Genomic DNA, 14,395 nt, shown 5'->3' on the forward strand with positions numbered 1-14,395 from the left:
AACATTTGAAAGTCCCTCACAGGAGACAAAGAGCAGTGAGAGCTCAAGAAAGGTTTTCACATCCTTAGTTCCTCGCACATTACTCTGTCAGATGGCTAATAAATAGATAGTTTGTTTCATGCAATCGTTTGATTGATGAGACCGACTTCCTACATGTGATCACAAACTTCTACGGCTCAACCGCGCCTTTCATCATTAAATTAAATCAGATTTTTTTTCTTTTTAATATGAAGCATAAGACTCATTCTGCCGCTGAAGTGAACACGAAATTAAATAAGAACTGCAGTTAAAGGCCTGCGTTGCCAGGTTGACTTCTCACCAGCAGTGACTATGAACAAACTGCGCAGCATGTTTAAGACTTCTCAAAATTAAAAAAATTAAGACTAAAGGGATCCAGTGACTTTGAAAGGTGTCAATTTAGATAACCCCAGTGAACTCCAATCTCCAAAGCCGTGTCCACAGTCAGCTGGGTAATCTGAAAACAACATTTTGCAGCTCCATCCACACTACAGCACACCGCATCCTCAGACGGTTTTCTAAAGTCTGCCGTCCACACTAACCATCCCAAACGTGCCCTGTCGAGCACGCACAGGCCAAAGTCCCTGGATACAAGATTACAGCCATGATCATGTGGACAACACCACATCAGCATTTTCAAAAGGCACTGTTTCCCTGTCCGCACAAAAAGGCCCATTTTCGCGGGGGAAAAGGTGTGGACGGAAAGCTGAAAAGGAGGAAAAAAATGATGTTTGTGCTTTTAAAGCCAGCTTCATGCGGACAAGGCCTAAGGACAACATAAGAACACAAGAATAGAGTGACATTTCTTCAAAACGGCTGAATGATCGGGCTCACCTACACGTGGAACAGTGGGTGTGAAGTGGGCGACCGCTGAACACGGCGGGCACTGTGGATCACCCAAGGAAGGAAAGCGACCTATGGTGGGTACCAACAGATGCCGGGCAACAAAAGCGTTGGAAATACCCAAACGGCTCAAAATTAAAGCGATAAAGCATTCCTCCTCAGACAAAGTACCCTTTTCCTGGTTGTAAATTCTGGCCTAAGGTGTGTTGGTGTACACAAGCAAACCCAGCCCAGCTTGGTTAAAAAGCACTCATGTCGAGTTGGCCACACACAGCCACGCCTGCAGTTAACCTTTGTCTGAAAATGCACACACCACAACACACCTCACAAACAACATCCACACGCTGTCTTTTACTGCATGTCCTTGTTTTCTCTCTCTCCTCTGCCTCTCTGCCCGCCCTTCTCTCTCCCCGCTCTCCCACACTCCCACTTGAGATAATGAGGAGAGGGGTCCCACGGTGAAGAGCTACTTTAAAAATCCTCTAAGCTCAAAGTCTGTGCAAACAGGAGCTCAGTCCCACTCGGGCTCTTGTCAATGGCGTGGTGCTCCAAACCACTCGGACAAACGCTTCTAACAACCTTGCCTCCTCGCAGTACGGCATCGAGGTGCTTTCATCCCAAAGTGCCGCGCGGGTGCAGCCATGCGGGATGCGGCGGCTTCGGGGACCAGAGGGGCTGCTGGTTCAATTTCTCAAAGCAGCCCCGAGAAAATCTGGGACGGCGAAGTGGAGGGTGACACTGTCCTCTCGTTGCAGAACTACTTTCAAGATGTCCTTGAGCAAAGCGAATGATGACCGGCTACTCCAGACGAGCCGCTCTGAAGCCAACAGCACCAATCGGGAAAAGGCGACAATAAAACCCCCCCTCACGCGGTGGACACACACGCTATTTCTATCTAGTTCCACTGAGATAGTCTCAGTCGCTGGTTTTTCTAAAATGTGCGCCTCAAGAACCCATAGATGGACTTGGGAAAAGCTGTTTTAAAAAAAGTTTGCAAGGCAAAGAGAATGTGATTGTTTCTCAGCTGGATCCATGAGTTGAAAAAGATCAAAGAACTTCTTATCTATAGTACCCCTAATATCCCCTTTTCTGAGTACCACTAAAGGGCATTCATCAATAATTCACGTCTATACCTGTTTGTCCTTAGCTAGGTGTACTTACCCTCCACCAAAACATTTTCGCTGCGGTCTGTGAATCAATAGATATTCGTTCGAATGCTTTGTAGTGATATGAAATCCTATAAAACTCCCAGTCATCTCTCTGGATGCGTAGAGCGGCGTAATAACTTGGACGCTACATTTTCCCGGCACTATTCCTCCGTGATGTTTTTCACATCTTACTGTTGTTTTACCATGAGTTGATGTAGCGGTGCTGAACATCACATCGAGACCTCAGGATTGCATCACTTGGTGGACAAAGATGAACTCTCAGCAAACTAGACTCATCAACATTAAGTTTTTTTTTTTTTTTTTTCCCGGTTAAGCGAACCTTTTAGTGTGATCTAGAATCTGTTTTACCCTGCAGCCAGAGCAAATGAGGTAGTGATAAATACCCGACAAACAGAGCGTTGTTGTACACGGCATTTAAGAAGACAGACCTACGCAGAATGTTTTTCTGCAATGTGTGATCTTTCATGTTTCGCCAAGTTGGAGAGGCGGCACGATGTAAAGCCTCCTGATTTTAATTCTAATTCTGAGTGATTAGGGAGACTGCTGTTCAACCAAAACCCCCTTCTACAAGAGATCATCCTCCCTGCTGAAGTATCCTTGAGCAGGACACTGAATCCCTATCAGCTCCTGGGGTGTTTTTGTGTAGCTGACCCTGCACTCTTGACTTCCCCGTGGAGGGGAGGCAAGCAGAAAAGAAAATTTCCCTGCAGAGATCAATAAAGTATCACATTACTGTACATTACCGTATTAACATCAAACCCCAAACTCCCTGTTCCCATCTAGCACACCCTTCCCCCTGCATCCCCCACCAGTCAGCCCCTGTCCTCAGCCCCTTATCTACCGTTGCCACCCACAGGCACTTGGGCCTCCTAGAGGAAGCGGGCTATTTGTTTGGAAATGAGCATGAAATGCCATCTTTTTCATTAACACGAGGCGCGCTGATGCAGCCCCAAAGTCACATTTCCGCTATAAACATTTGTCTGCGAGACCCAAAATCAGGCCGACCACTTCCTAAAGATGGGAACATCCTTCACCCACCTTCATCCAAACCGACCGTGTCAACCCAAGGGGATTAATGAACCAAAAAACACAACAGCACAATAACACATCAATGGTAGCCTGCAGGAACCCAGCATCTCCCTTTCTGGTCTTTGAAAGCTGACACTGTCTCCCTAGAAAATGTATCATGGCCCTAGGACAAACCAAACTGTTGATAATGCATCGTAAACTGTCAAAAGATAAACTACTGCACACTGAGCAGCTCCAGTGGAGCGGTTAGAGCTCCGGTGCCTTGCTCGAGGGCGATTCCATTGAAGCCGTGCGGGGAGGGGAGCATGTTCCTCATACACGTCGCCACCACCATGGATTTTCCCAGGGTGTACAAGGATAGGAATCAGCAGAAATAATTACAATTTAGACTAACACCCTTATCTAGATGCAACAGCAGAGAAAGACGGTATCTTTGAATCCTCGAAGAGAAAACACCTCAAGTGCAAGGTACAATAAAATGCTAATTATTAGAGGGGACAGGGGGGTGTAATCTTGTTTTTAACACTGCACAAAGTGTTTGACACTGTGCTACCGGTTAGAGCTACAGCACATATTTATTGGTGCACTGGGCTGTTTTCTCAAGGTCTGCTACTCTGACAGCATAAGCCATTCTTCTCTGCTGCATACAACTTAAAGCTGAATTGAACCAGAGTCACTCGCTGACAGACAATCCTGAATACACACACCCTCGCACGTGTGCACACACAATGCTACATATTGCAGATAACAGGCAGCTGAATAGCTTATTGCAGGAGTGACAGATAGGCGTTTTAAATAATGGATCTGCACAGAGACACGAGTGTCACTTCTCACTGCAGTCAATTACGGCTCTTGGATGAATGATTAAAGGCGGTTTATGGGCTATGGCGATGGCTTTCTCTGCCTATCATTCTGAATGAGTCCCGACAGTATGATTCCCGTGCGCCACGCATGTGAATGGACTCAAACAACGGCCTTCAGGGATCTGATCTGAACGACGGAAAAAGCAAAAAGTATGAAAGCCGTGCCCACCCACAGGAGGCGAATGGCACTGCACATGAAACAGGAATCCTGACGATGACCTAATCCTGATATCCCAGGTATCGTGGCGAGGCGTGCTAATCATGACAATGAGCCTCAATATTTCGGGATCTTCTTGCACTTTCTGCATCAGCATCTTGACAAACTGTGATGTAACATCATTAATTGTGCCTACAGAGAGACACAACCACGAGGCTTGCATTCACGACATATGGTGAGGTGCTTTTGACTCCATTTCATTACATGAACTGAAGGCGTTGCACTGACAATGATAGTGAAATGAAGGTGTATTCATATAATGTCAACTTAGTCCTTAGTCACTGCATGACCATATGTCCATTTGTCCTTGGAGCTCTGTATGGGAGAGCCTGCCCAGCCATATCTCTTATGTAATGTGTAATGTGAAAGGTATTTATGCAGTCAACCCAGAGGTGTTCGACAAAAGGAGTAAAATGGAACTAATTCTTTTCTAAAAAATGTAAGTCCATGACCTTTGGGGAATGTTGTCATTTCCTGGTTAAATGAGTAATATTTGCAGCCTCGCCCTGCTGTATTGCATTATATGAATACAAAAAAGCCTTGATTTGATTTTAGGAGGTTACAAGCCAAATAGGTTGAGAGCCGCTGGTGAAATATGACTCCAATTATAGATAGCATGACTGTCCCCTCGTGAAACTCAACTCATTGGCTACTTTATCAGCTAAGCCGCTATTTAATGTCAGGGAAGTCTAATCCCAGGTTTTTTTTAACGGTGTGCCACAGCACACTGGTGTGTCTTGAGACAAGGTCAAGTGTGAAGTGGAATTTGGAGACATCCAGTGTGTTTTACTCATAGACTCACATGAGCTGGTCTCACGCGCAGCATCTGTCCAAAGAGGAAGGCAGAGTCACTTTGTGTGTACATATGACAAGATGGAGAAAAGGTGAAAGCCTCGATATAGCAGAAATAAATACCCAGTAACCATGGCAACCACCTCACGCTGCAACAGGGTGCGTAAGGTGGTGGTGAAGTTGGGCTCAGCAAGAAACTGTAGCAAAATGTCAGCTGCAATCTAGTTAAGATGAAGGAGAACTGCAAAATAAATAAATAAATAAACCACTAAAGTTGACAAATGGAGTTGTTTCAGTTTAAATAAGCAAAACTAAGATATACTAACAATGACATCTTGAGTCTATACATGTCTTAATTTTGCCATGATATCGCAGAATAAACATCTGCATACATTGTATCATTCTGGATAACGGGTAGATAAAGAGGCTTGTGGATAATGATTAATTAAATAATGTTTTGTTTGTCGTTTACTAGTCTTTCTGTATTATTCCTTATATGGATTGTATACTTGGGTTTGTAATGTCTATCATAACTTACTGTTTTTAAGCCGTTTATTTTGCTTGAACCAGTTTGTGGCTTTGTCAAGAATGCTATTAGTACTACAGGTGGGTGATTTGTCAAAAAAAAAAAAAAAAAAAAAAAGCTATTTATTAGCCATTTGACACTACATGATATATACCTTAATATTTACAAATGTCTCTGAAATAGTGCAGCAGAATGATTTTTCAGTGGGACAAAGCATAATTTACATGAACATGAAATAGAAACTGTGCTCTAATGCAGCATGTCTACTAATACAACATGACTGGTTTGGTTCTGAAATACCATAAAACAGTTAGTCGCCCCGGTGTTTATTGGCTGCAATCATCAAAATTTTGCACATAACTCTTGCTCAACAAAACTGAAAAAATAAGCATAAAAATAAGAGCAATCATAAGATAGTCCCAAAAAAATTGGATTTCAAATCACAGATCATATTGTTTGTGTGAGAGATGGAGGAGAAAGATCTTCCAAAGCCTCCCCGAGTCTAAGCTTTTTCTCGTCCCTGTTTGTATCTTATAGACGCACGCTGTGGAAGCGCATGACCCTTCCTGCCTAGGAAGGTAGTGCTGCAAAACCACGGCAAAAGGCCCATGCTGCAGAAAAGTTATTGAAATGACCTCAGTATTAACAATAGTAGCAAATTTTATACCATCACAAACGATATTTCAAGTATACTGTAAATATTAGGCCTACCACCCAGCCCTAATTCCTACTAACACTGTGGTTATGCTGCAGCACTTTTAGCCTGGTCGACGGTGTGAAGATGGCATCAAGCCTCTCAAAATATCCTTTAAGTTGACTTTCAATGCAACATAAGTAATTTGGGTAAGCTGTCACTTAGTAGTAAAATAGAAAAAAAGATGAAACCCTGTCTGTTTTGCTACTGAATCAGAATCAGATGCCTTTTTAGTTGCACATAGCCTACTACTGGTATTTGCGTAGTTCTTAAAATTGCACTTTTTCTAATTCATTTTAATTATGAACCCTGGTCAACGATATTAGAATTGGCCCGTCCTGCTAATTAACCCCTGAGAGAACAAAGTGTGTGTCACATATCTCTTAACGACATTATGATAAATGTCTTATATTCTGCGTTATTATGACTACACCTGTACGCTGGCGTGCTTTGAGATGAGTTTGACCTTTGGAGCGCCTCAGTCCGAAAACCACTGCTCTAACCAATCATGTTTAATCGGCATTACCGCCTGCCATATATTAAATGTGGACTTGCAGGCCGCGTCTGTAATATTTACCCAGTCTGACTGAAAAGAAGACAGAGTGTTTGACCGGTTAAGCTGCTGGTGCACACAACAAATCATTTCTGAGCGTTTGGAAAGTTCCAGTCCTGTGACGTGTTCATATAAGAGCACTTTACTTGCAATAAACGTAGATTAGTACTATTAACAGATTATTAGGCTGCATAGAAACATAAGCCACTTTCACACATGGAAAATGGAACTTTGCCGGATTAACTTTTCTGGCAGGGGTGTTGGGACTGGCTCGCTCACATACGCGACGGCTCCCCCGGAGAGCCTGGCAGAGACGAAGAAAGGGAAGGCTCATCTTTTGTTTTGTCGTAGCGATCATTCTTTTTTTTTTCTTTTTTTTTAAATTTTGTTTTAAGCTTATGGATTTTGGTGTGCTAATTATACCCTGTGGGCTCAGGAGGCTAGTTATTTAGTCATAATCTCATCTTTAACTCTCTCTGACAGCTGCTGGACAGTTTTTTTTTGCTCATACCGAGATGCAGAGGAGCGTGTTTATTTTGGCACCGGTCCAATCTGAAGATATTGTAGCCAACTAATGCAAAACATCAAGATTTTTTTTGTTGCTTGATCTGTCATCTGTCGTGATCTGTCAGTGTAGTTGGTTTGTTCTCACATGTTGATACAAATCTATACAGAAATCCTACAAGGTCTTAATATGGCAATATGCCAGAGTTTTAAGGAATTTCAACTCTGGTTGCTATTCACACGTGACGCCGGAGCAGAAAACGTCTGGAAAATGTGCGGGCCAGTTTATTCCATCACTCTAACTTCAGCAGCTCGTGGAGAAAATCAAAGATTAGATTGAAATGGAGCTTTGCATTAATAATGATCTACACAGAATACAGAAATACCGCGCACACACACACACAGATACATAAGCCGGGGACAGAAGACACGCCTGAGCTTGTCAGCACCATCATCCAGGAACTGGAGGTGAATCAGTGAGTTAAAGCTTTTATCCGTCAGATGTATTTAGTCAATGCACACACATACACACACAGGCGATTCACATACGCGCACAAACCTGCAATCACATTGGTGCCAAAAATCTGCACCAGCCAAGCCCGCATCCCCTGCTCTCATTTCAACAACCCCTAAAGTGCACACACACACACACACACACACACACACACAAGTACTGTCCATGCAGGACAGCTCCACTCCTTTCTATTTTGGAAAGTGGGACAATAAGGGTCATAACATAATTTGGACCATAGATGAGCAACACATATTAATACATAAATCGATGTTTGCTGTAGAGAGAGGGAAAAAAAAAAAAAAAAACAAGAGGCCTGGCTTTATTTCCCAGCCGAAAATAGCCCAACACAGCACATCAAAATCTCTGTGCATGATGCACACACACACACACACACACACACACACACACACACACACACACACACACACACACACACACAGTCGTGCACCCCCCTCCCTCCTCCCTCCCGCTGTGAAGCATTCAGACACGGACTGCTATGCTGGCACGGAGGTGATTGTGTTTGCACCTCTGAATGTATGTGTGTGTGTGTGTGTGTGTGTGTGTGTGTGTGTGTGTGTGTGTGAAGGAATGCAACATAGGGGGTTGCTCTATGCAATACATTGCTGCTTGGTAGCGCTGTTTGTCTTTACAGGAGGACAAAAAAGAGCAAAACCCCAGCCAGCGCACCACACACACAAATACACACACATACAACACATATACACATAAATACACACAAATCCCTGTCGGGCCAGATTCAAGCAGCTACAGGCAGTTTGCTGTCTTTTTGCTGAAGCATTCACTGCCCCACGTATTTTTTTTTTTTTTCGACATGGCAGCAACTGGCAGCGACACAAGAGTGGGTATGGAGAGAAAGAGAGAGCAGGCCGTACAGGAGGAAAAAGCCCGTCCGGGGATCCGGCGGGGACCGGGGGTCGGAGGGGCTCACTGGGCTGAACACCTCGCCTGGTCCCCGGCTACACCCGTGGCCACACACCGCTGTGGAGGAGCAGGCTGGCTGGGTATAATGGCTACCTAACAGCAGCCCTCTTTCCCTTTTTCCACGGAAAAAAACCCACACATTTCACGAATACTTCACGGGAAAAAAATGCGTCCTGCTCCCCTTTTCTTTCTCTGCCCTGCTTCCCATGTACTGCACAAACGCATTTTTAGCTCGCCAGACTTCAGAATATGTTTGGATACACGTTTCAGAATTGGCCCGAAAAATGTATTTGTGCACGCTAGGTGACATTCATTTGAGATGTATTTTGGATAGACTTGCAAATATGGGCTGTCAGTGCATAACAAGGGAGAAAATGTATTCGCTAATATCCAAATTATACTTAAAATGTATTTTGGCTATTATTAAACGTTTTAGAGCCTATTTGTACGCATATTCTGAAGTATTGGTGAAATGTGTGGGGTTTTTGCAGTATGAGAAGGGGGGGCATCTCTGCCCCGGCTCACCCCCGCTCTGCTCGCAGTGAAAACCCACAGCCACTGTGTTGTCTATGTGGATAGGTTTACTGCATCACGACCAGCACAATTACCATCACAATTATTTATCACCACCATTAACAATCACCAGGCAGACACTCACTTCCGAAGCTGCTCCCGCATCGCCGGCCGATCAGAGCCCTCCGAGTCCGGTGGAAGTGAACCGATTCCCGGGTAGAACTGAGGCGATAACCCGACCCCTCCGCGCCCGACCAAGCGTCCTCTACCGCCGGAGAAAACCGTCCGAGATTACAGTGTGTATGTGTGTGTATGTGTGTGAGTGTGTGTCGGTGTGTGTGTGTATGTGTGCGTGTATGCTCTTCTCTGCAAGCAGCAGCAGTGGTTTGCAGAGGCTGGCTGGCCAGCGAGACACCAGCGTGAAGCTCGCCAGAGGAAAACACGGACAACTTCCGGTCAGTATTTTAAGAATATAAGCCTCGTTGACTAATATGCGTCGCAATGTTGTTTTTTCGAGTTGCACAAATTCGAAATAACAGGAAAATAGTGCGTATTCAATGAGGAAACTGTAAGAAAACAAAATACAATATATATCTAATATGTTGAAAATGCAAGACATGGCCTATTCCAGCGTCCATGTTGACATGATTATTACAGCAGGATAAAGATCATATTGAGAGCTGAGATTCTCAAGATCTCAATTTCACAAACAGCAAGTAGCCAAGTAGCTATGGAAGATTGTCTGTGGAGTTTGCCTCAACTTTAATTCTGGAGCAAGCTGGCATGTCAATATCAAAAATGTTTTCTGGGTTGTTTTATTCCCAGAATGTCCTTTTTTACATCCTGCTAAGCCGTAAATACCATGCCACTTGCATAAGGTTGGCAAAAATACAAAAAGGCTTGAACAACTTGGATATCTACCAACTTTCCAGGTCATTTTCAACCGCTGTGACCTACAAATGTAATCCCAATGGCTACAGAGTAGGAACCTAAAACCTAATGGCTATGCACGATGTCATATATACATATCCGTCAAAACACACCAGTAAAGTTAATTTCATAACAGGTAACAGGCAAGTTGGAAGAGTTGTCAAAAACCAGTGTTTTATTTTGAAGGCAAAATCTCTTAACTTCCTGTCTTTTGCAGTCTTTTTCTGCAGAACTTCACGCAGCTCCGAGAGACGAGGCGGAGCTCCAGCTCCCTGCCTCTGCCTCCCTTCCCCCCATCCCTCTGCCTCTGAAAGCAAAGGAGCCTCGACACCATCCGAGGAGGTTTTTCACCTCCTTGACGAGAGAGAGAGAGAGAGAGAGAGAGAGAGAGAGAGAGAGAGAGAGAGAGAGAGAGAAGGGGGGGCTCTTTTCACAGATTGAAGACTCAAGGCTATGGAGAGAGAGAGAGAGAGAGAGAGAGAGAGAGAGAGAGAGAGAGAGAGAGAGAGCAAGAAAGAAGGGCAGGGAGGGAGAGAGGGATAGAGGAAGAAACTGAGACAGGGAAGAGAAAGAGAGAGAAAGATGCTTTTTGCTTTTCCATGCTCACAGGAGGAGAAGGGAGAGAGAGAGAGTGAGAAAGAGAGAGAGAGAGAGTAGGGTGTTGGGGGGGGGGGGGGGGGGGGGGGGGGGGGGGGTCTCTGCTTTGAGGATCAGCACTGGAGGCTTGAGAAATGTAGGCTATGTTGCACCAGCGGAAAGAAAACAGCCTGTAATTTACAGGCAAGTCTGAACTGTTATTTTATTCCACCGCAATAGTGTGTTATTACACCTGTGTGTGGTGTGTGTGTGTGTGTGTGTGTGTGGTGTGTGTATCAGAGAGAGAGAACAAGAGATTGAGTGAGGGAGGAAGAGGACGGAGGGGCAGATTCGCCACATCAAACAAGTTGTATCTGGCTGACTTAAACCCTCGGACGTCTTGCACCTGACTCTGCTTGTGTAGGAGGTTACGCGTTAGACTGAGGACTCCACCCACCGGGCAGCTCACAGCCAGGCAAAACAAACGCACCCTTGCAGGGAGGCAGGGTGCACATCGCAGGTTTGAGGAAATCCTTTCCAGAAACGGACAACTGATCTCACACAAGCTGCATATGCTGCACAGGCTGCAGCTCCGTGTCCCCAACGTGTGTGTGTGTGTGTGTGTGTGTGTCTGTGTGTGTGTGTGCCATATGTATGTAGGATACATGCAGTGTGCCCATGTAAGCATGACGCATTTGTGTAGGATACAAGTGGTGTATGCATCAGTGTGTGGATTTGTGGGCAAGTGTGTGTGTACTGTATGCGCAATCATGTGTGTGTGCTACATTGTTGTGTGTGTATGTGTGTGTGTGTGTGCGCAGGCTGCTTGTAGCATGTATGTGTGAAAAGCGGAAATCTAGATATATAGGTTATGGAGCCTCCATGGAGATTCTTGGTGTGTGTGTGTGTGTGTGTGTGTGTGTGTGTGTGTGTGTGTGTGTGTGTGGTCAACTGTCACTCACAGGGTCTGGGTCAGCTGGTCAGGTCCACGTTTTTCTCTGCGTGTGGAGAGGAAAATCTGTCACTTCTCTCTCCCTCCTCCTCCTCTCTCTCTCTCTCTCTCTCTCTCTCTCTCTCTCACACACACACACACACACACACACATTCTCAATTCCTCTCTTCCTTGCACACTTCTCTTTTCCTCTCTCTGTCCCTCTCAGATACAAGCATGTCAGCTCATTTGCGTGCTCATCGGCCCAGATGCACTTTATTGCTCACTCGTCCTCAGACACACTCTCTCTCTCTCTCTCTCTCTCTCTCTCTCCCTCTCTCTCGCACATGAACGTGTTTTTGGTTACATATCAACCTTAATGAGTAATTTAGTAACCAGCACAATCAACCACACATGCAAGGCCAAAGCACAAAGCCACTCTCTCTCTCTCTCTCTCTGTTTCTCAGTGTTAACTTAAACACACCAAGCTGCCAGCTGCCGGTTACCACGACGATGCCACCTACAGCAGGTTATGTGCTCTCTGATTAGACCAAGGAGGAAGCGAGGCTGACCAATCACAGACAGAGGTCATTCTGGCCAATGACACAGGAGGGTGAGGTGGAGGTGGATGGTTAGCCACGGAGTCCGCTGTCATTAGCCGTGCTAGCACGCGTCGCCGTGGATACTACAACAAAGGTGCATTATGTAAAACTGCAGAGGGTCGACCGCAGTGAGGACTGTTCAGACTCAACTGGCAACAAACGTGGAATAAGAGTGAAATGTGATCACTGAATATACACGGTTCTCATTGCTGGCCTGATTCTGATTGATTCTATTCTTATTCAGTGGTTCAGTGCCTAAACCAACCTTCAATTTTGCATTAGTGCCCCTTTAAAGGAATAGTTCACCCCGAAATGAAAAATTAAAAAAATCAGCCATTGACTATTCACTCCCATGTCAGTCAAAACATCACCTCAGCCTTCTCCCGACCTGCTGAAATTAGCACAACCTCTTTTTCACAGCTCTCTAAACAGCAGCAAAAATCAGCAAATTCCCTCAAACGGCATGTGCAGCCTGATCTAAGTGTTGTGTAGGCGTTAATTGTTTGGAAGGAGGCTAGCTCGCATTGTGTTGGACTTTTTGTACAAGCTGCAGTGGAGTTTCAAAGCATATGGAGGGGAGGAGTTGACGGATTTTCATTTTGGTGGGAACTATTCCTTTAACACTGCACAACAGAGTGTGGATACCCGACCTGAGCCCGTTGGGCCGGGTTTGGGCAAAAAATGCAGAAATTACGTTCGGGTAGGGTCGGTCACGTCTGCGGTATTTTAGTGAAACTGCAGTGTAAAATACATAAAAATGATGGATCTACTGTCTGTTCTGGGCAATTTCCTGCATAGTGCTGGAGCTTTCATACAGTGTGATGTTGACTAGAGCTGCTGTCTTTGCCAAACACGTCACACAGAAACCAAAAGTTGGGTGGCAGGGTGGCACCGCCCTTCACCCAGAGGACCAGGTTTAATCTCCCATGTGGACAAAGCATCTGTCCTGCTGAGCTGAGGCCCTATCAGCTTGCCGAGCTGCTGTCCTGCCGCCGAACCTGACCTCTGACCTCTCCGTGGAGATCAGAGGTGCGCTAAAAGAGCACTTCCTCACGGGGATCGCTGAGTCTCACATTATTCCTTTCATCGCTGTCGCTGCGTGTCACACCGCTACCCACGAGCTTATGTGCTCAGGAGCCTAATGATACAACACCACAGAAATGTTTTCTTGTGGGTGGCAAACATTTTTAAGTCTGTCAGTTCAGCTCCACCTGGGATCATAAAAGCATACTGTTACCCTGCTGCCAAGTGGGGATTCACAATCCATTATGGCACTGAAAAAAAAAAAGACTACTACAAACTTAAAATGCTCTTCTGATCTGCTTTGATGCTGTAACACAGCACAGGGATGAATGAATGAAGGAAAAGATGAGTGAATGAAACAAGTAAATGGGTGTAGAAATGAACAAGCCAACAATGAACAGACAAACAGGTGAATCAGTAGATGAATGAATGAATGAATAGATATTAGGCAGCATTAGATAAGCAATATCAGGCAAGCCAGCCATCTGAGTTAGAGCTAAAGAGCACAGTGAGCTGACCTGTGCCACACGGAATCAATCCGGTCTCAATTATTTAAAAAGAGCACTGAGGCGAGCTGGATCCGACTCAAGTGTGAAACCAAAATCTTAGAAAATTCTCTCTTTTTAACAGACAAACTTTTACAGGGGCTCAGTTCATCCACTGATATTGATCATTCTGAGAATTTTCTCCTAACAGGCAACACCGATCTATTTTTGTTTGGAAAACCTCATCTGAAAATCACACATTTTTGAAACACAGCAGAAGCAGACCCAGGCAAAGATACTTAATTCCGAGTCCACAGCGATTCATTTTATTTTGAGCTGTTTGTGCCAGATGCTGGTGTTGATGGCGATTCCCAGAGCTGTGGATGTTGGAGGCTGAATAAAATCGTTCCATAAAAAGCGAAAAACTCCATCAAGTATTGTGTCTTTTTTTCCACTTTGGAGGTTTTTGGAGTGCACAATGAGTTATCACATAAACCAAAGTGAACTTTTCAAAAACTTTTAAACCATCTTTAACATTTTCTTGCTGAAGTTGAGGGTTTTTTTTTCTTTACAGGGAACACAAGGCACACAGCTCTGCTTTATTTGCTAAAGGGCTAGTGCACTCAAAGTACAGAATGGTGCCATATGTGGACATTTTGCTGGTAGTTGTC

General features: G+C 44.8%; 1 protein-coding gene across 1 annotated transcript in view; it reads right to left on the reverse strand.

Moving 5' to 3' along the window:
- Nucleotides 1-14,395, reverse strand: part of LOC115371141 (dystrophin-like) — a 251,782-nt gene that overhangs the window by 32,271 nt on the left and 205,116 nt on the right. The window contains 1 exon segment of the mRNA XM_030068315.1: nt 11,646-11,681. Coding sequence (XP_029924175.1) covers nt 11,646-11,681 — 36 coding nt within the window.

This window comes from Myripristis murdjan, chromosome 2 (genome assembly GCF_902150065.1).
Source record: "Myripristis murdjan chromosome 2, fMyrMur1.1, whole genome shotgun sequence".
In the NCBI taxonomy this organism is placed as follows: Eukaryota; Metazoa; Chordata; class Actinopteri; order Holocentriformes; family Holocentridae; genus Myripristis; species Myripristis murdjan.